Here is a 22963-nt window from a genome sequence, read left to right as displayed (position 1 = left end):
TATTATTTTGGAGTCAGAGCTGATAAATGTTGAGCAGCAGTTGATCATAAACTTTGATCAAACTTTGTAAATGCTGAAAATGATGAATCTACCCAGTGGACCAATCACAGGGCGTGGTCTGTGTTGATTTGATAAATAGCTACATTTTTTAGGAGGTGCATGTCAGGTTAGGTTTGTAAGCTTCTGTGTAGATACAGGACTATGCTAACTTACATCATATGCTACAACATCTACTCACTGCTGAAATATAAGCCAAGCTTTACACAGACAATAGAGCAAGACATGCTTTTGGCCTTGTGGTTGAATACCATTTCTGTTTTATCAACTCTGATCATAGACTGTATAAATAATGGACGTACGTCACCCATCTGTTTCTGAAGCCCTGTTTTGAAGCCAATCGTCTGCGGGTGCCATATTGAAAATGCTGATCTCAACATAACTGCTGTCGAGCAAGTGTGAAGTAAAGGTGCGGGCTTTGAGCCTCCTAGCCAACAGCTACAGTGTTCCTGCCGGTCAATCAAGTCAGCTGTGCCTCTCATAATGGAAAACTCATAATCTTAATATCTTCGAAATTGCAGTGTTATGAAAAATTTCGTCCCCCCCCGTACAGCGTGTGCCAATCGAGAAATGAGCTGTAAACAAGTTTATTTCTGCTGTAAAGATCGGCTTTTTTGAATGGGTGTGTATGTGGTATCCAGTACTTCTGCAGCCAGCCTCAAGCGGACACTTGGTGAACTGCAGTTTTTAACACTTCCGCATTGGACTTCAATTCTCGTGGCCAGAGGTTGCCGCTTGATTCTGATTCAAATTTTGGTTCTGGTTCAGGTACTGCTAATCAAGTTTGGTTTTTATTAGTCCTTGATACCAATTCCATTATTTTTGGAGGGTAAAATTGTAAGAACATTTTGCTGCATCATCGTTGTGATGGCAAGTTGTTGTCTTGATAACCTGTTAACCAAAACCAGAATAAAAGGGGGTGACAATCCATCCAGTCGTCACGACCTGGTAAGATCACTCCAGATGGAAAGGGTCAAACTAAATCTTAAACCATAAAACTTAATCTTGGAAGTACACAGAGGTCAACCAACCAAAGGATTATATCAGTATGATCAAGTTAATTTCTTGTATAAAGAGCTGACTCGCACTTTAAAGGTATTACAGCTGATGCATGGCATTGAGAAACTTGCATTAGTTTTGAAGTTATTTGGTTGTTAAAGAAATTATATAACCTCCTACGGAAGCAGACAACTTCTTGAGGCTTCTAGTGGAGACAGCAGTTTGCAATATTTGACGTTCAACTTAGATTTCCTTTCCTGTGCCCAGACATTTTTTAAAGTTTGACTAGCAGCTTGAGAAGCGAGAATTGAGGCTGAGTTGAGAGACTACATCTGGAAGGGTTGTCGGTTCCACTTACATGCAGATGTGTTTCAGAAGAGATTATTGAAACTTACTTGTTGTCAGATGATAGCCTGTGGTTTCCAGGAATGCGCTACATTCAATGCTTTCACTTGTTTCGCTCTCCCCACATGGATTGATTTCTTCCAAAAACCAAAGCACACAGAAATGCTAGTGGACACAACCCCTCAAAATACAAACTGAAACCAGCACACTTAAGACACCTTGGTTGTGTCACGTGCACTTAAACTCAATTTCTGCAAATAAATGTTTGGCAAGAGTTATGCAAATATTGAGTGAACTGAGGTTTTGACCTGAATATGAAGCCGTAGGATGGGTAAGATATTCACCTAGGTTTTTACAAGTCATCCTATTGAGGACATGATGGCGTGTAACGAATTTGCTGTCAAATTCTCCAACAGTTGACCAGACATTTCATAAATGGCAGAAGAGGCTCTGACACTTATCTTTAGAATAAAAAAATAGAGTTTCTTAAAATACAGCCTTCCTGCTGCTGCTCTTCCCCTCTCTCTTACCCCGACTCACTAGATGTTGAGACGCTTCATCTTAGCACAACAGCCACAATGCTAATATGCTCAATTAAAATATACTGTCAACTTTCCATTGTCCACTGCAAAAATTGTTGAGCTTGTGCATTTTTTTCACACTGAAAAAGTCTGTTTAAAGATATCTTAAGCTGAATCAATGTTTGACAGACTGAGATTAATAGAGCTGGGTTAATGCTGGGCTCCTCTGGACATGACTGCAGACATTAATCGATCATGTTTTGAACAATGGATACAATCTGACCTCTCTGAAAGTGTGAATGTCCCCTGTAACATAGCATGCACCCCAGTTTTCTGCATGGAAAGAACAAAAAACACATAGACCTATATATCATTTATAATAAAAGGGCTGAATTCAGTTTTTTAAACAACTCAAATGATGTGGAACAGCTCAAGTAATCACCAGTGCTTTATTTTAGACATATTAAAGTGCATTCTGTCAGATTTGTCAGTGGAATCAAGACAGAAGACCACAAATCAGAGGAGCGGGAGTCTGATTCAGCAGAGTCTTCTTTTGAAACTGATTAACTGGATACCACTGAATCATTAACCCAGTTCTGCATGTTGGACAAACCAGATTTCCCTTTAGACCTGCACTCCAGACTCACAGTGACCCCTTGTGGTGAGACATTCATATTACAGCAGCAGAAAATAACCCACAGTGGCAGCCTTTGTTTCAAGCTTCAGGCTGAGGTGTTCTGATGCATTAACTCAGCTCTCTAAAATACACATCATGCATATTTTCCTTAGGATCAAACATAACCTACACTAATGCCACGTTGGCAGCTGACTCAGACTTGCATGAGTTATGAATGAAATGTTTGTCCTTAACTCTGTTTGTCTATGGGATTGAGTGTTGACCAAGTTAAATAAATCACTGGAACCTTCATTCACAAATATCAGCCTGCTGCCATCAAATAAACTTTGTCCTTGGCATCATTTCAACATCTCTGTCCTGCTTTGATTCCAAAAGTCACTGCAGAGAGACCGAGCGCAAACACAAGAGAACAAACTTCACTTTAAAAACAGCTCTGCCTTTCAGCTCCGGCCTGAAAATCTGCCACAATGGACAAATCCATCTGCACATTATTACTGCTATTTTCCCTGCTATCCTTTCAGACTGTGTGTGTGTACTGCACGGATTTTGGACTGTCGCCCATTGAACTCGCACCCATCCCCTGTAATGACAAGGCAGTGGAGAAGCTCTCTCGTCTGGCTGCCACTTACATCAATGAGGATCGCACCGACGGCTACAAGTTTGCCCTCAACCGCATTGCAAATGTCCACCTGCACGCTCAGGTCAGTACGGAGACAAACAGCCAGTGGGGGAGAGCTGCCTGTGGTGTTTGTAGTACTCTTGTCAGAGGGTGATTTGTTCATGTTTAACAAGAGGGGTGTAAAGGTTATTTTCTCCACTGTTGTCCCTGAAATATCAAAACAAGCCAGTGAAAAAGAAAGGTTTAACCAAGCAAGGGTAATCTTCAAGTCAGTGGGATCAAACTTGAGAAGAGTCGTTTTTCTGTTAGAAGATATAATCACAAATCACCCTCTGGCATTTTCACAATGTGTTGACTCTCTGGGAGTAATGAAATTAAACTCCAAAGTATACAGATGATACAAAGTCTGGTGGGTGTGTAGACTAATAGGATTTGCATATTATGATTACACCTCTACTTCAAGATTTCAAATAGAGAACTTTTTCATTAAAGGCTATATGTGTCAACGAATGTGGTATATTTAAAGAACTGTAAAAAGACATGCTTTACATTTAGCATATTGTTGGAAGTAAAAATCAGAAGATTTAGAAGTAGTCTATTTGTACTATGTTCATCTTATTTAACTTGTTTATTCTTTGACATATGAGCACATTAGTTCCATGATCCTGAACCATGTAACACGAAAAGTATTCAATAACAACCACAGACATTTAATTTGAGTTTATTTGATTAGGACAATGCACATTAATCAACATTTCAACAGTGTGCCTCAATGTAATTATGCCGGAATTAGCACAATAGCTAAATTTCATCCGTAGGCCTAAGGCAGGTACTCACATAAAACATAAAATAACAAGTTTTAAAATTACAGGATGTCACAAAACAGATAACAGGATACAACTCAAACTGACTGTTAAACAGATTTTACATACAAAACGTTTGTGACATTATAAAAAACAGGATGAAGGGTGAGGCCAAAGCCCCGGTAACAGGCATCAAGTGAGAAAACAGATTATTCATGAGTACATGACTGGTTTGTTTTTAACCAATGTTTAAGTGTTCTTTTTAAAGGTACAGTAGTTCTCGAGCTCCCTAATGTGAGCTGGTAGTTTGTTCCAGGACTGTGTGCCTCTGACAGACACTACCATTTGGCTGAATTTGGTTTTTCGTCTCGGTACATCACAGTCTCCTCTTGTTTGTGCTCTAGTATTTTTCATATTGTGTTGTTTTTTTTATATAAATTTGAGCAATGATGGAGGGGCAAGCCAGTTTAAAACTTTAAAAACCAGACAGATTTTAGTGTAGGTTTGAAAATGTTCAATGTTTACAATATTATACTTCCAGACTATATTGCAATAATGAAATAAAGCAGCTTGTTCGGACATACTTCTTCTCCCACCTCCTAATGTTCCAAACAGAATATCTTAGCCACCTAGCAACCTCATTGAAGCTGATTTGATTGAACACACAAACTGTTCATACATCATTGAAACAGCTTAAGACTTAAAGGTGCAGTGTGTGGAAATGGGGACATTTAGTGATATCTAACAGTAAGATTCTAGGTTCCTCACCCCTCCTGTTGGTTGTTCACAAGCAGCGGCTGCCTTCAAGGACAAGAAGCTCCTGTGATGCCTGATAAGTCATCAAAACGTCTTTCAAAACAAATCCTTTTGTGCAAAACATCCACTCTCGTCTTATTCTTCTCCTTCTTCTTCCAACTGGTGCATTTAGGATGGCCACTCACTAAATACAAAAACATATATGGCCCTTACTAGTTTGTCTGTTCTGTGCTGCTTGTCTTTTAAGCACTTTTTGTTGATTACACCCCTCAGATCTTCTCACTTCTGATGTATCATTAAAACTGAAGTACAGTCCTTTGGGTTGTAATTTAAGAAGCCATCCTCCTTTCACTCCTAATAAAAAAGGCCTTAAGGACTGAAGAAACTGTTAAGGTCTTTTCAGCCCAGCACCTGGGACAGCCCTTACACAGCAGGTTTTATGAACTTCATGCAGTCAGCTGCTGAAGGCTGCTGTAGCCCTCACTGTGGAATAGTTAAGGTTCTAAGAGGCTCAGTTCAACTTCATGGCCTGAAAAGGCTGCCATTACACCTGGTCTGTGTTGGTATTTGTTATCGGTACTAACACTTAAATCAATATGTCCCAGAGTTTTATATTGAGTTACTCTGAGCTCCTAAATGGCTCCTTTAAAGATGATAATCAAACCTACAAAGAGACTTAAGTGATGATTGATGTCATATAAGGCCACAGATATGTATCAGGACTGGATACTGAAATGGTACTGTTGGAAGATCTGAGCATACAGCACTGTTTTTTCTCCTCTCTCTCATTACGTGTGTTTGCTTTGTGCATGTCAGGGCCCAGCAGGCAATGTGTATTACCTGGACCTGGATGTCCTGGAGACCAAGTGTCACGTCGGCAGCCCAAAACCATGGAAACGCTGTGACGTCCGACCATTCATGGAAACGGTGGGACACACACATCCACAAATAACGCAGTCATCTGAACTTGCAGCACCATTGCGAGGTCTCTCTCTGGCAAATTGCATTCGCTGCACTGCAGAGAGAGCAAAACACATCATCTTATATCTACGCACATTAAAGCACTTCTATGCTGAAGTGTCCTCGTCAGTGTAAGAATTTTAAGACATTTTGAGGTCATTTTTCCTAACTCATATGCACACTTATTTTTGACTAACTCTAAAGAAATTACCATTTTCCATGTACCATGCTGCACACCTGCAAAGGGATATTTCATGAAGTGTAAAAGTTTAAATTTTCTTACTGTCACATACACAGCAATAACCATAAAGCAACCCTTGGTAACAAAATTCTTGGATCTCAGAGTACCTGAAAGCTTAATAAATTACATATCAGATTTATACATATTGAACATACACTAGCAAAAATATCATTGAAGTACAAAAAAAAATGAGAAACTAAATGTATGAGCTTTAGGGTAAAGTGTCTGTAATATAATGCGGTATGTATAACAAGAACAGTTATGCACATAGATACATATAACATGACCAATCGTCTTTATGTAACAGCAAAAGTAAATACTTTGATTTGTACATGAGTTTACAGAGCCTCTAATTCTAAACTCAGACTATTACACTGACTGAACTTGTTTCAATTTAAACCATAAAACCAAAGGTCTAATCTACAAACAGCCCCTTGCAGACTGAAGAAAATGGTCCTTCTTCTAAAAGTTTGAAACTTTAGTCCTCACATAATTAGAAGTGATATAATCTTTACAGTAAAGAACTTTTAGGCTTTTTTTCTTATTTCTCTTTTCAGCAAATCTCTGGAAACTGTAACACCACTATCCTCCACACACCAGAAGGATACTCCTACCTGTACAGCTATGACTGCACTCTTGTACCGGGTAATGTCAAAATATTGTTAAAATATTTATTGCAGATTGGCAGTTCAATAAGAACCGGCTGCGCAATAAGCCTGCAAAAGAATGTAATTCTATTCCTTTGTTTTCCAATTCATAACATAGGGAGGAAAATACAAAAAGATGCACACATATGTACATCACCATGAGCAGAGGTCATACGAAAAAAATGGATTTGATCATATTACGATATAGGATGTTTAAGATGGTGTTGTATCTTATAAAAGTGGAGTAGCTCCTTGTGTACCCTGCCTGTGTGTCTTTACATGTGAATTTGTGTTGTTGGTGTACTGATTAGTATGCAGCTCAAAGAAAAGGAGAGAAATCTATTTCAGATTGAAGACTTCTCTCAGTAGACATTTCATTTGTCACATTCAGGTGTAACTGATAACATTAGTAATGGCTTACTGGCACAGAGAAATTGAGCTCAGCCTTAATTAATGTAATTAGTTGGTGTGCCTCTCCCACTATGACAAATCAAACTGTCGGCCATGACAGATATCAATTACCTTCACTAGAATCTTGCACTGAGATGTAATATTTTAAATCAGGTTGGCTGTTCCATGCCTTGGTCTAACTTTTAAACAGGAGTTTGAGCAAAGCACAGAAAGTAGTCCCTAACAAAAACAATTATTATTATTCTATTATTATCATTATCATTATCATTATCATTGTCATTATTATTATTATTATTATTATTATTATTATTATTATTTTATTATTATTTATGTATTTATTTAAAAATTTTCCCATTTCCATCCTCATATCATCTTTGTAGATCTCCCTGAGAAGCTGCAGCAGACCTGTCCAACCTGCCCCCTCCTGCTGCCCATAGAAAGCCAACAGGCCATGAACTCAGCACAAGTCACTCTGGCCTCCTACAAGAGGAAGTCCATGCTTGGAGCAGGGCTTGGAGTGAAGAAGATTACTAGAGCTTCAGCTCAGGTGTGTCTGGATGTACTGTCATCAACTTTGATTTTGACAAACTAAGCCAAGGGCTGATTTTATTACACCATAATAGGTTGAATCTTGTGTTTATTGGGAGATTACACTCACTATCAATCTCTGGGTGTTCATGAGCAGACGGCACAGTGCACCTTTTGTGCCTCTGTGTGTCAAATGAGAACAGTAACTGCTCCACAATATCTATAATGATGCAGGAGTCTGTCAAGTTTAGAGGATAACTGAAGGCGCTTAAGACGTTACTATCTGATCAGGCTTTTGATTAGAGAGCAGATAAGACATTGAAAAATCCACTCAGGGATAAAAGCACAGTATATTGCTCCTCTTTGTGTGTAACTCACCTTAAGCAACATTTGTTCTCTAAAACCAAGATGATAGCAACTTCATTGTTGCACGTTTACACCTCTCTGGATCCTCTTATAAGTGTGTGTTTATATGTGCAGTTTGCTCCTCTCTTGCCATCTTATTTTTTATAGGTGGTGCCAGTTAAAGCCAGCTTTGTGGAGTACACAGTCCAAGAGTGTCCAGAGGGAGTGACTGAAAGAGGAACCTGCCACAGACGGACTCTGGAGTCTGACACAGAGGTACTCAACACCAAGAACAGAGAGCTGACAGATTCAAATTATGAATTTACATCAACACAATAAACATCACATATCAGAGGAGGGACATGTGATGTGATTGTATCACTTGAAAATGCACACAATGTTTGATGTCATATTCACTTAGATGCATTATAAATGAGTGTCTGTAAACAACACTGTCAGAAGGAACGCAGTTAATATGAAGAAATTAAATCCCACGCTGACAATCTGATGCTGTTATTATCCTAATTGATGTTGTTAAAAGAAACTTTAAACAAACATCAATCAGCCAGCTTCTTGTTTACTTTCACTGATAACATGATGGATTCATCTCTAGTTATAAAAATGGCTGTAGTAATTGGTTCTTTATTAAAGGTGCCTGACAGTTCCTCTCCTCCTCTTTTGATTTCTTGTTGTATTATTAATTATCTGTCTTCTTGACCATCCCTTTTCTATCCTGCTACTTTATTGCTGACAGGTCCCTGACAGATAACATGTCTCCTCTTTTCCCCCTCAGACTTCAGGCTTCTGTGCAGGATCGGTGCGTGGAGACCTGAATGTTGATCCCGAGGTTCAGGTGTCCTGTGAGATGTACAAAGTACAGGTACAGTGAATGATGTAGTAATATCACAGCCTATTGAGTACTGAAATCACATAGAGAAACAGGTTTATTCAGATGTTCCAATAGAAAGAATTAGTCTTGGTGTAAAATTAACTGTCAAAAGCATGTTAAAGGGATAGTTTGACTTGACTACTTGTTAATATTAGGTCTATTAGCCACAGGGATCTCAGTCAGCTCAGCCCTTTATGTTGAGAAACCGTAGGCACATTTTCCTGTCTTGAAACTTGTATAGTCTCCCCCTGCTGGCCACTATAAATAATGTACTTTAACTCCTGCTTTACTTCTAAGACCTGAAGGCTAAATGTTTTATTCTCTGGTTGTTTAAAATTGAGTAACATTTCTAAAATGATAATTGAACTTTGTGAAGCTGCTTGCTATATAATTTATCTGTCTTCTCTTTTTAAATGTATGCTGTGCTTGTGTGTCTTTCAATGTATGTTTGAGATTTAAAATTGCATGGTTCTGTTCTATAATTATGTTGTCCTCTCACTTCTCGGCTGTGTGTGTAATGAAATATTTCATGACTGTGACTCTTTTGGCAGCCACTGAACGAATTTGTAAAATGTAAGGTTTGTGTGGTCTGGTTCTTCTTCTGCAGAATGTGGACATCCTTAGACCAGTGCAGCCTCAGGGTCACGACCTTTTCCCAGACCTTGCAATCCCGACCTTCCAGCCTGTGTTTGATGACCCGATTAATCATCCTGAGCCTGTTCCCTCTGATCCCACACTGCCCCCTGTTGTTCAACCAATGCCGTTTGACCCCATGCCCATTCTCCCTTTACCCTCCGACCCCCCTGTTGTGGTAAACCCCAACAACCCTCTCTGCTCATCTTCCAGTGAGTCCCTTGAAGATCTAGTTAACCAGCAGAAGCAGCCACGAGTCCCTGGTCTTTTTAGTTCTTCATCTGAGGAAATTGGAGGCCCTGTTGCACTGCGACCTCCATTCAACTTCCGCTACAAGAGGCCGGACCGCAAGAAACGTCAGGCCCTGATGGGGACATCAACCTCTCACAACCCCGTCTTCCTGTCTGATTTCCCTAGTGGGCTGTCTCCTTTCCGCTCATGTCCCGGGCCTTCTCGATACACCACAGTTTAGAGTCAATCTGTTCATGTTTGATTTATTCAGTGTGAGGGTGGGCTGATAAACTGCTCTGCTGTCTGCTCGCCGGAGGCTCGTAATAATTTGTGCTAACGAGAGGAATGCTTTCTCTTTTCACAAGCCCTGAAATTACCTCTTTGCTGCCTCTGTCGTAGGCTTCTGCTTCCAGTACAGCTAGAGCTTAAAGCATTATGTATCCAAAAAGGGCTTCAAACTGCAATATATTTAGCATCTGTTTTGGTGGAACAAAGCAATAAAATTATGAATTTTAAAGCTGAATGTGTCAGAGCTAATATGGTAAGTCAGTTGAAAGTAGATTTAATAACTACTCTGGATTATTTAGAAGACAACAATCTATGACTAACAGCTTCACAAATGCAGGTTGTTTATTTTTCCTGTGTTTATTTTATCTCTTTATAATGAAACGTTTGAAACGTTTAGAAAAAAGGACATTTAAATGCATCATTTCAGGCTTTTTGAACTTGTGGTATATTTTTTTTAATATATATTCAGAAACTTTGAAGTTATTACTGCTTAAATCAACTCCAATATGTTGCTGCAGTCAAGGTAATGGATAAATTATTAAACTGTTCTTTGAACCAGAACAAAATTGTGTCAAGGGAACACACACAAATACGCAATGAGTGAAGTCAAAGTGTTGCAGTTAAACAAAATGTGAGTTTAAGAGAGGAGAAAAATAACTGAGAGGACACACAATATTTTAGAGTAAGCAGAAATACACACAAGTGGTCATTGAACCAATGGACAACTGATGTTTGTCCAGATGTCCAGTTAAGCAGAGGAAAGCTTGTGGTTTATTGGGACTCTTCACCACAGGGCAGACACTGTGCCAAGTAACACTGAGGCGACAGACAAGTGTAAACATCTCACGCAGGCTTTAAAAGCTTGCAGTAACTAAAAAAAGGATTTTGTCAACACAAAACTTGGAGCCTTTAGAAAGAGCAGACTGACACAGGGCAAAAGGAAGGAGTGAAGATGCAATAAGTCGTCCCTGTGGGTTGCAGGAGTGTGATCTTCAATAAACACTGACTCACTGTGTTTTTCAAACCCACTGATACACAGAAACTGGCTCTATATAAAAACACTCACCAAACATAAGTGAAGTGAAGAAGTGTGCAGTCCACCACAGTGACAAACACACAGACCTATTCATCAGGTGAAACACAGCTGAGACAGAGCAAACCCCACAGGTACAGACAGATGCAGCCGTCTGTCTTCATTTAAAGGACAGTGGAAACTCCTTTGGGGACAGAAAAGAACAAACTGTTGACAGAGAGGACAGGTGCTGTGACTGATGCTTTTAAAAGACTGAGAAACACACGGGAACAGTGTGGAAGAGGCTGTGGTGCTGCTGTTATGCTGCACTGACAGTCATTTGCTAACCAAACATGATGGACATAAAACACATGTAAGAGATTTACATGCAACATTGACAGAGGTTTAATTCACATTGTAGATAGCTTGAGAAATAAGGTTGAAACATCATGTCTTAACAAAACACTTTCATGCCAAATCCTGGGGGCAGGAGCGCTGTAGGGGAGAGAAGTTTGGATGATTCAAAGGGCCCACGGCTGACAGGGGCCATAAACAAATACTATAACATTTACAGTAGTGAAGCAATGGGGCCTAATATGATATTTCTTCATGGGGCGAAAACATCTCTGGCTTGGGAAAGGAACATGCTTAGTTTGAAAGAAAATCAGAATTAAGGGAGAATGTGTGGTTAGTAGATGGTGGTAAATTCCATTTTTAGGTGGTCATCAAATGACCAGATATAAAATTGTTTACACAGAAAACTTAAGCTTGTACAAAATCCAACTATGTATGAATAACAATGCTGTTGGATCCTTTGGAAATTATATTTTTACCTTGAAATCCTCATTTACACACAGACTAAAATGCCATTATTTTGAAATCTTGATTGAAAAAACTATTGCTGTTTCTCAGAATTCTTCATCCTCCACATTATTCCATACATCATGCTGATAAGCCTATTTGTAGCCTATGTATTTTTTTGCAGATATGTGGCATAATCAAATGAAATTGTCCATTATGTGTTTATTTGGGATCTGCTTTACTGCAGGAAAAAATAAATCTAGTAGCACAGAGCCACTTATGCACGACAGGGGGCAGAAGAGACCTTCAATGTGACTTCCATGCTGAGCATTGAGATCATTTGCCTTTGCTGATATTAAAAATATGACTACATTCTCTCAGTAGGAGTCTGCAACTTCCCCCGCCCCTTAACGTCATTAAAAGTCCAACTATCGTGATAGATTTATCTGTTAGACTGTTTGCGTCAGAGAAGTGACGGCCAGAATTCCGATAACACCTGAATGCAGCAACCGTGGAATCCTAATTGGAGGCAGATTTTCAGCGCGAGGAGTGGCTTCTTCAACTTCTGTTTCCCGACAGCGGACACATCCTACTCCTTGATAGAAGTGTGAGGAAGTTTTGTAAACACAGCTTGAAAGTACAGAAAGTTTGAAGTCTCTGAAAATATTCTTTTAAGCCCAAGTTTTGTTTGTGATGGATTCAAGCTCTCCAGTTTGAGGTAAGTGAAAACAAACACTTAAAGGTTTTGGTAACAGATCCGTTGTATTTCTCTGAGTCTTCCACCTCTAACGTTAGTTCGTTTTGCACGCTTGAAACTTTCTTGGTAAACATTTTGGTTTTTATTTACAAACTGACAGCATTGTCTGTAACGTATTAAAATGCCAGACAGCAAGCATGTGAAGGCATGTTTCTTTTAAACGGACTCACTTCCAGCCTTTTCTGGCTCACTATTTCCCAAACTCTCTAAATCACGAGGCTTGTGTCAGACTGAGACTTGACTGAAGGTTACAACTTCCCTTTCCTTGAAAAAGGTGGCCAAGTTGCAGGAAACAAAATGTATCCAACCTGTGAACAATTCAGCAACAGACGGAATTTTCTCAACTTTTTTAGTGGTTTAAAGTGGTTTAACTAAATGTTTGGATCAAATGCTACTTGTGCTTTTAAGTCCACTTCATTTATCCAAGCAGTTTACTTATAGATGCTGGACTAGAGAAATTAGGTCTTTACCAGGGGCGTGAACAGGCTTTTTATGACCAGGGTAGCCCAAGTGGGGCACTGACTTTTGCAGGGGTGGTATGAGTGGTATAATCATAGACTGTATAAATTATGGAGGTATAGCCTATCTGTGACGTCTGCAATCTGTTTCGGAAGCCCTGTTTTGGCTTAAATCCTTGCGGCTGGAGGTTTCCGCTTGCGTATAACACAGAATAACACTTACTCTTTCTGTCTCAGCCAAGCGGCAACCTCCGGTCAATGCGGAAGTGTTAAACACTGCAGTTCATCAAGTGTCCACTTGAGGCTGGGTCTGGGAGTACTGGAAACCACATACACACCAATTCAAAAAAGCCAATCTTTACAACAGAAATAAACATGTTTACAGTCTGGTACAAAAGACGGTTGTAGTCTGGATAGCTACTTTCTCTAACATCACACACTGTACAGAGGGTGAATATTTTCATAATGCAGCAATTTCAAAGATATTAAGATTACGAGTTTTCCATCACTAGATTTACAGCTGACTTGATTGACAGGCGGGAACGCTGTAGCTGTTGGCTAGGAGGCTCAAAGCCCGCCTCTTTACGTCACAAACTCGTAATCTTAATATCTTTTGAAATTGCTGAGTTATAAAAAAAAAATTCACCCTACATAAAGCACGAGTCAAGAATGAGCTATCCAGACTACACTCGTCTTTTGTACCAGGCTGTAAACATGTTTATTTCTGCTGTAAAGATCGGCTTTTTTTTTAATTGGCGTGTATGTGGTTTCAGTTACTTCCGAAGCCAGGCCCAAGCGGACACTCGATGAACTACAGTTTTTAACACTTCCGTATCTACTTCAATTCTCATGGTCGGAGGTTGCTGCTTGGGTAAAACACAGAATAACACTGACTCTATCTGTACCAGCTACTATCTACTAACTAAGGTATCGTGATCTCAACCTCAGCTGTTCTGGGCTTTTTTTTAACTGATCAGGGATTGGCGATTTTAGCCAGTCATCTCACCCCGACCATTTACAACAGCCGCCATAAAATGAGTAAAATTTGAGACAGTCACAGAACACTAATGCATGACTAACTCAGCTTTCAACCCTGAGGCTAAAATGTCAGCAGTGTTAAAATATTTTAACTAGGAAGGGAAAACAGCCACAGAGAACATGTAATATGATTGTTTCAAGAGGTGGTAGCAGTAGAGCTGCCATATTGCCATACTACCAATTCCAGACAACATAAAAATTAAACATGTAACAGGATATGGTATGTTTACTAAAGCAACATTGGAAAAGACTGCTGGCCGAAACAACAAACTGTGGTTTTTGCCCTCTTTCTGAGTTGTGGTGAATCATAGAGAGTCATCAGTATAACATTGAGCGTGTTTCATAAGTGGTTAACAAGTCTCAGTATTTCAAGTGAACTATTTCAGTCTGACATCTTTTCCTCTCAGTTTTTTGTGTGCTATTGTTGGTAATGTCTTTTAACTTCATGTTGAAGCTCGCTCAGAAAGCCAATAATTACATAGTATCCTGAAGTGATGCTGTGTGTAGCTTAGTGTTATATTTAAAATTTGCTGTGACCTCTTTTCCCAAGGCGGGGTTTACGGTTGAGTCACAAATGATGGTTTCTCTTAATCTGTCTTCAAAAGAAAAAGATGGTTATCACTTTGGAGAGCATCGGTTAATTGAAGAGGTTGGTTTGATAAATTCATATTGGATTGGTTAGGACTTGGGGTGCCACATTCAATAGGCCTTCTTATTATGAGCATATGTAATTAAAGAAGAGTTCGACTGAGAAATTAAATATCTGTTATTGCTTGGCTTAAACGGTGCAGTTTCCATCCAAAAATAGTTCTTTTATAGAAGAGAATTTAAAAAAGAGAGTCCTTTTTAAAGGGACGGTAAGGTAATTTTAAGTGAGGTTATATGAGGTACTCATTACCCACAGGGGAGTCTGGTCAGCTCAGCCCTTTTGTTGGGAAACCAGGCGGAGAACTGGAATAGAGGCTAGGCTATCAACCCCTGAAAACAGGACTGTTTTTACCAAGTCTGATCCAAACATTAATGTTGGTGTTTGTGTGTAAACTCTTTTTAGACATTTCTCAGCACTTTAGTTTGCTGTCAGAGAGCACATTTGTTTTAGTAGTATTGGTGGATGCATCACTTCGTCTGTTCCTCTGCCTCAATCATTATGAATCATTATTATATTGAGTAATTATGTTATCATACCAAACTTGGATTACAACCATATCCTGTTGATGATACAGCTCTACACTAAATCAGATTTGCATCAGTTTAGCACTATGCAGATAAAATCAAAGCCTTACAGCCTCCTGGATGTTGGGATTTGTTGGGTTTTTGGGGTTTTTTTTTTTGTGTAAATGGAGATTCTTTGGGATTTGAATTGTTTGTTAAAAACAAGAAGCAATTCAGGACATTTTGACATTTAGCTGGTGTACCAGTCTTGTTTTAATGTGGCCATGCATGAGACCTCCATATGACCTCGTGGGTTTCATGATGTTGAGTGGTTATTGCAAATGACTTTGTGGTCAGTGGTTGATGGCGTCAAACCACTTTTTTAAAAAAGCTGAAGGAAGAATAATGTAGACGTTACAGATGGATCAAAACATGACGTTAGCACTTGATTGAAACTATAAAGAGCCAAAGTGAGTTTGAACATGGCGCAATTGTTGCCAGATATTGAGGTCTCTACATCAAAAACAGCTGCACCCTTGGGATCCCTGCACACTTTGCTGTGTGGAGTTTTCAGAGGATGATGCAATTCACAAAAAATCGTGCAGTCAGCTGGAGTTCTTTGGGTGAAAACACTTCAGCCAGTGAATGAGGTCATAGGATAATAGACTCAGTGAGGCTGACACAGAGGCAAACAAGTCCAGTACGGCTCAGTGCAGGGGTATGCGAGGAGGAGATCAAAACAAAAACCCACAGAGGTCATGTGATTACCAAATTGGGTTGTTGGCAGAGCAGATCATATGTAACCTGGTCTGTTGAACATCTAGTTCTGTTTTGACATGGTCGGAAGAATTTGGCACGAGCAGGTTTAATCATTTCTGCTTTGGTTCATGAATGCAGAGGATGCTGTTTCAGTTAGTTTTTTTCATCACTCATTCCTCAGACTTTAGCAGGTGAACATCCAACTCAATTCTTCAGCCTCCACAGTCCCTTTACAAATGGGTACTTCCTCCAAATAGCCACATATCAAGTTAATAATGTACCAACACAAACTTTGAGATATTTTATCAAAGTGAAAGTGATGATGAAACCAGAAAATACACACCAGAGCTGGAATGAGGAAATTGACTCTTGTAGAAAATCACTCACATTGCTGATCATTCAGCCAATGCTTTTCTCAGTTAACTTTTAGTTATCAGGTCTGGAGAAAGTCAAAAAAATTTCTTTCAAGTAAACAAATCAATGATCTAGTTGTCTGAAATGTAAATGTAACTTTTAAATGGCTTAGTTTTCCCCACAAATCTGATCTGACCCAGATGAGAATCTTCAAAATGTCATGAATTTACTGGAAATAAAATCCACTGAAGCAAATTGTAGATGTTTTTGCCCAATGACAGTCAATGAAATCATTTTAAAATGCTGTCCCATTTACTTTAGATTGACTAATTGCTTCTGCTCTTGTAATGAAAGTAAAAAAAAAACCCAGCTCTCACAGTGTTAATATTTGAATCTAAAGCATTGCTGGTTGCACATCTGCATCCTCTCAAAATGACATTTGTTTGTCCACGGAGAAGATACCTGATACCTCTGTAGTAGTTTCACATGGTATATAACTCAAACATTATATCTATCTCAGGCTGGTGACTTTGAAACCCCTCACTTGAGCTTCTGTCTGAAACACCTCATCACAACTGATAGATACTGTCTCTTTAAGACTCCCATCCCCTCCCCACCACCTGAGCCCCAACAGGTATGTCTCTGTTTGAAATGACAAATTATGAAATATGGTCACATGTCTTGAGCCCTGACTCTGACCCAGAAACCTTTGAAAGGGAACGGCAAGAATTTTCTCAGAACGAAAGAAAGAATAGGGAAGACATTTCTGTTTCACATTTATCTCTTTTAAGGAGGTTCACAATCGGTTATGTCACAAATTGAGCAAGTCTGTATTCTCTCTTGTGCTTCTTGTGTGACATATTGAACATGCCAGTCGGTGCAGCCTGCAGTCTCACACTGGGATTACTCCAACAATTGTTTACCTCACAATTAACTAACATTAATTGAACTAATAGCTGAATTCAGGATGTTTCTCTTGTGAGCACATGACAATGTGTTACAGTGAGGATTCACTGTTGCTTCTCAGCTCCAGTTTCAAGATAAGAGGTGGGACAGAGATAGTGTGACGCCTGAATTCCCACATTGTCTGATGGAAGCCAGGCATGGCAGTGTGCAGCCTTTCACAAACAACTTTCATGAGAGAAAGTGTGCAGATTCTTCTTGCTGGAGCTTTTAAAAATGACTTAATTCCCTTTCCGCTCTTCAGTTGTCAGAGCTTCACTATGCAGTGTGGTCTCTGGCTGTGCTCACTCAGGCACTCATTAGAACTGCTCGTCTGACTGTCATGTATGGCAGCTTTTCTGCAAGCTGTGCGGGACAGGGAGTATTTCCTTCATGTCCGCCAGAGGTAGGCTGTGTGTGTGTTTAGTATCAGATCCTTATAGTGCCTCATTAACTGTTTTATTTGTCCGTGTACTACCTGAGGTTGAGATGACGACATATAATCCAGAAAGAAAGATCAGATAACTGTGTGAATGTCAGCTTTTTGGTGATTTTAAAAGGAAACATTAAATGTTATGATTTAAATGTTCACGCACAACCATTTTTGATTTTGTGAACCTTCCAGAAGTATGCACGCTCAACGATTCAGAGATTTTATTTTGTGTGTCCAAAGATAAAAGGGCATTTTTGTTAGTTTTTTGTTGCAGTAACATAACACCTCATTGGCTAACTAACAAATGATGCTGAGCTGACCACAGGAGGTCCCTCGCACACAGCTGCACCGTGAATATTTCATGACATGACTGAAACAAGTGTGAGAATACGCATGTGATTGCAGTTCTAGTTGTTTTCATTGTTGTTGGCATATGTTGCCTCATCCCATTGTAATCCTTGGTATTACATGCAAGCCTCGTCAAGTTAGTGCAATATTGGCCCATTTCCCTCCAGCTGGATTCCACTTTGTATTCAGTGACAGGTAACGGACTAGCCTGCAGGTTGTTGACACGATGTGGCAACCAGCTGGTCTAGTTTACAGTAACGGCTCAAACTTTCCAAAAAGCTTCACATACTTCAGAGTGATTTAAACATTTTCAACAAGGAGAAATGTTACTAAACAAATAAGAAACTACGGCAGGTTAACATATGCTGGGATGCATACATTCAGGTTCATACATTTAAGAAGAGATTGTTTGTGCAACTGATTCTGTACTCCTCAGATAGTCAGGGAAAAAGCCAGCCACCTGTGTAGTGCTGGCTTCTGGCCAACTGAGGTGGCAGCTTTAATGTTCCATAGATTATTCTACTCTCATGCTGGTACTCAAAGTAATAGCGAGGCAAAGTATATTTCCTTCTTCTTGAGAGCTTTGTACCAGACTTCTTCTTAATTCAGACAAATGGATTAGTCCGGATTGGCTCCAGCTGATTCCTCAGAAACTTCTTAGAAGAGAAGGGTTGTGATGTGCTCGAAGTGTGCTTTATTGTACTGTCTGTGGGAATCGGCCTCAGGGAATGCTCAAGAATAATATAATCACTGATGAATAAGCCATCTCATTTGAATAAAAGTTATAATAGAGGTACATTTTTTTTGTAATGGTCAAGAGAAGGATTCCCTCCTGTCCTGGCGGCCTGCCGCTTAATGATTATTTTATGGAGTGTCAAGCAAATAGCCTTAAGGTTCACTGGGGCAACTTAAAGAGGCTATAATCTCTGAGGTCTGGCCTAATTGGAAGTGACACACATCATCAAGGTGCTTAGAGATGCAGGTTAGCAATTGCTAAGTGGTGAAGAAAAAAAAGGCAATCAGCTAGGCATGGACACCGAGCCAAACACTTTCTCTCTTTCTTCATTTCTGCATAGTAACAACAGGCTGGTAATCTGCATCCACCTTAACTAAAGGCCTCTCGACCGGATCGTTGGGGTCAATGTGAGCGCTGAGCGGATTAAGTCCTTTGTTTTTGCTGTTACCACTAGTTAGCAGGGCGCTCTGAGGAGCAGCAGGCGATCCGAACGAAGCCATGTTCTCTTTATTGTGCATGAAATCGAGACAGCGTTGCTGGATGCAGTATGTTTATGTTCATGAAGGAAGAGAAGGTAATGAGTGTTGTGCTGAGAGAGCTGCTCTTGCTCCAGAGTGTGATCAGGAAGCTTGAGATGTCTGTCGTGTCCAACTGTCTCGAGTGCATCAGAATGGGGAGAGGCAGCAGGTATGTGAGGCCGGGCATTGGTATGTCACTTCACATTAACTTCATGCAATCAATTCTGTTAGATGTCAGCTAGCTTGTTAATCCAGGCAGAGATGCTTTATTTGTCTTTTCTGGCTTTAAATAATGACCCGATGCAGAAATATATTTTCATGTTTCATAACGAGTCTGAGTCTACGATCATGTTTAGGGTTAGTTTGAAGTTTTACTGTGTCATTTTTTATATGCAGCAAAAAAAACATGATTTATTATTGTGCTTCTGAAGTCTGTGTATCCTGAACCTGAACTCTGACAAAGGGTCCCTCCCATCCAAATGACATTGACCACTTCCCTCCAAGATTTGTACAAGTACAACAAGTGAATGGACGGAAAGCTTAAGCTGCAGGTTAATGCTCCCTGTACTCTAGAGGATGACTGGGCAGAGCTGGGTCTGATTTGCTGAGCCAAACAATCAACCTATTTGAGGATGGTCTGAACTGTTTATGTGACCAAATGATTCTGTGGTTTAGGGCGTGTACAGACATAATGGTAGTGTTAATATCACTGATATGTTCTGTTTGATATTTTGTTGTGTGAATGGAACCTTGAGTTGAAAAAGATACAGGGTGCTGCCCATAAAAAAAGAAATATTTTTGACTCCATCTCTAAACGCTGTTGCCATGTCCTTCCAGACATCATGTTTTTATTCAACACAGAATCAGCCTCTGTTTTTGAGTTTTGGATAGTTCATCTGATTATACTAGTTTATATAGTCCCTGAATGTATACCTCTCTAACATCAAACTGAGTCACCTGGTGGGAACGTTTTTAACCCAAACATTAACTCTTGACTGTGATCTGCCACATGTTGATGCAGCACAGAGCAGAAATATTTTTAAAAGCAAACTCAAGACCGGCCTTTTTAGTCTCGCTTTTAATTGAGTTTTATTCTTATAACCGTTTTATTTCACCTTACTTTATTTATTTATTATCTAGTTCAAATTTTAGTCATTGTTTTAAGTATAGCATCTTAGTTTCTTTTACTGGTTTAATATTTTTTTTTTTTTACTATCTTAGTAATTTATTTTATTTTGGTTAGCTTAATTTCCTGTGTTGAACATCTTATCCAGTGTTCATTAATATATCATGACAGTATTTCCTCAATTTGTTCAGCAACTTCTTTTTCATTTATGTATTCATTATTATTATTATCATTATTATTATTATTATTATTATTATTTATATATATTTTTAATTTATTTATGGTATTATTTTTATTATTGTTATTATTGCATATATCGTTTTCTTAACTTTCGGATTTAGGGTGGGTTTGCAGTCTTGCTGTGGTTGGGATTAGGATAGGGGGTCTTTTATTTGTTCTTATTTATTCTTTTTATTCTATTTTACACTGTGTTACAATGTCTGTATGAAGAGTGCTTTACAAATAAAGTCTGATTGATTGATGTACAGAATTGGTCAACACTTGGAAAGTGAGTACCAGACTTAATAATCCATCACAGCTCAAAAACAGCACTGTTTGTTTTAAATTGTCAATCATTTATTCAGTCTTTTCTTCATTCAGACAGTGTATAGGATAATTAGTTAACGAGTCTCTCAGCAAATAAATCACAGTGTGTCTTTAGTTATTTGCATAGCTTAACTCTAACGATCATTTTCCTTGAGGGTTGTCAGAGATTGTTTGGGGTTCAGCAGACAGTGTGGGCGGGAGGTGCTGTCTGTCTGAGCCATAATACTGGTTCACTCCGGGGGTCAAAAGTCAGCTCAGATCAGAGCACTGTACTCACACAACCCTTTGAGAGCAAGATGTCTAATCCTAACTTGTTGGCAAATGCCCTTTGTTTAGATGTAACCTGAACTCAACTGTCATACAACACAAAGGGGGTGATTTCTTCTGGAGGATGGGTGTGGAAGTTATAGATGGCCCTCTTCACCACAGACACATATGAGTTTATTTTGTGTTCATGGTTAAAATGTAAGGCGCATAATTAAGTTCCCTGGTTATTTTGGAGCTCTAGTGCTCCCCACAGGCAGGAAATGCTCCGTCCTATTTTGGATTTATAGTTCTTGTCTCTGGCTTGACATGTTCTAGACTTCTTTTTACCATTTCTGTGCCCGTTGTTTGTGAATGCTTCCAGTGTTTGAATAGATCCCCACATTCAGGCTTAAGAGGAGGTTGTGCAATCATTCAAGTGTGTCATTTGAAGTTTGACAGAACACAGAGATGCAGCACAGAGAAAACAGCTTTGTGCTGCAGCTGCTTGAGCATTCACAGAATTCCATGATGTTGTTTAACACCACAGTTAGCATTTTGTTGTTTTGGGAAGTTACATCTGCCAAGAATCCAAGGTTGGTTAAGACTGTAGTCACTTCTTCAAGTGACAAACAGACCATTAATAGACAGAAGAGCTGATAATTGTGTCCTCTTTGATTTAATTTGGAGGCATTTGCATATTTAATGATTTCAGGTTCATACATGGGAAGATCTGCTGTCTGGCTATTTCAAAATTATGTCTCCAAATTTCCAAAGTATTTCTAACTAAAGTTAACTTCTGCTAACTTCATCACTTAAAACTCTCTTGAAGAAACTGACTGCTCCATTAGTTAAAGGCTGTTTTCTGGCCAGTTGGGAACGAGCGGCCTCCTCCGGTCTCAAAATATGAAGCCCATGCAGAAGTGTTATAAAGTGCAGTTCATCGAGTGTCCGCTTGAGGCTGGCTGCAGAAACACCAGTAACCACATACACACCAATTCAAAATAGACAACCTTTGCAGCAATAATAAATATGTTTACAGCCTGGTTCAGGTCTAAGTGGCTAATTTCTCTATCGGCACACACTGTACAGGGGTGAACTTTTTTCTAACTCAACAGTTCAGAAGATATTAAGATTACGAGTTTTGCTCATTTAAGGACATGACTGACTTCACTGACAGGCGGGAACACTGTAGCTGTTGGCTAGGAGGCTCAAAGCCCGTCTCTTTACGATTGGCTTCAAAACAGCCCTCAAGAACTGATGGGTGACGTCACGGATACTACGTCCATTATTTATACAGTCTATGGTTGGAGCCCTAAACAAATATAGAATATAGCAATAGCTAATTAGGGATATGTGCACATGTGGTGCGAGCAATGCTCGGGGTATTCCAGGCGACTGCACACAGACTTTATTGTTTACAATAATCTCAGCACTATCTGCAGCACGTGGCAGATCATCAAGTCTGAATAGATGGTGGTTTATTGTTGAGGATGTTTCTGTTCCTCTCTAAAGGGGATTCCCTGATTTTTAATATTCCCCCAAATAAATCAATCCAGGATTGTGTGGTGTCAGCTTCTCATATCTTCTTTCCCATGTTTCCTTTCATTTTAACCTGAATCTTTTTGTCTGTTTAACAAAAGAAAAACATGTAGAGCTCCCCTTGGACTCTAAGAAGAAGGGACAGGTGGTGAATCACTAGATTAGACTAACCAAACCAACCAATTAATTAATTAATTAATTGAAAATCCGTTCTTCAGGTTATTCAGTGCTAATTATATTACCTTGTTGCTACACTTTTTAAAAATAGTACTACATTTTAGGGAACTG

At 39.3% G+C, this 22963-nt stretch overlaps 2 protein-coding genes across 3 annotated transcripts in view; both read left to right on the top strand.

Moving 5' to 3' along the window:
• Positions 1-2653: 2653 nt before the first annotated feature.
• On the top strand, positions 2654-10322 carry si:ch211-262h13.5 (uncharacterized protein LOC571127 homolog). Its single transcript, XM_034712200.1, has 7 exons — positions 2654-3260; positions 5554-5664; positions 6496-6583; positions 7377-7543; positions 8038-8145; positions 8663-8749; positions 9366-10322. The coding sequence occupies exons 1-7, from the start codon at positions 3027-3029 to the stop codon at positions 9861-9863; spliced, it is 1293 nt and encodes a 430-aa protein (XP_034568091.1). The 5' UTR covers positions 2654-3026; the 3' UTR covers positions 9864-10322.
• A 1736-nt stretch (positions 10323-12058) lies between these two features.
• The window catches only part of LOC117826856 (G-protein-signaling modulator 2-like), a 23425-nt gene continuing 12520 nt past the window's right edge, over positions 12059-22963 (top strand). Inside the window, exon 1 of one of the 2 annotated variants that reach the window (XM_034703240.1) lies at positions 12059-12441. The gene's annotated coding sequence lies outside the window, so the exon portion shown is untranslated. The remainder of the gene's footprint in view (positions 12442-22963) is intronic. The other variant, XM_034703249.1, reaches the window with a different exon arrangement.

Source organism: Notolabrus celidotus, chromosome 2 (assembly GCF_009762535.1).
Source record: "Notolabrus celidotus isolate fNotCel1 chromosome 2, fNotCel1.pri, whole genome shotgun sequence".
Taxonomy (NCBI): Eukaryota; Metazoa; Chordata; class Actinopteri; order Labriformes; family Labridae; genus Notolabrus; species Notolabrus celidotus.
Note: the sequence above shows the minus strand (reverse complement) of the source record. Positions and strands in the feature narration are given on the sequence as shown.

Bases quoted from the DNA above. Each gene is read 5' to 3' on its own strand.
- si:ch211-262h13.5 (XM_034712200.1), top strand. From the start codon at position 3,027: ATGGACAAATCCATCTGCACATTATTACTGCTATTTTCCCTGCTATCC. The intron at 3,261-5,553 runs GTCAGTACGGAG...TGTGCATGTCAG, and splicing joins ATGTCCACCTGCACGCTCAG to GGCCCAGCAGGCAATGTGTA. The intron at 5,665-6,495 runs GTGGGACACACA...TTCTCTTTTCAG, and splicing joins TCCGACCATTCATGGAAACG to CAAATCTCTGGAAACTGTAA.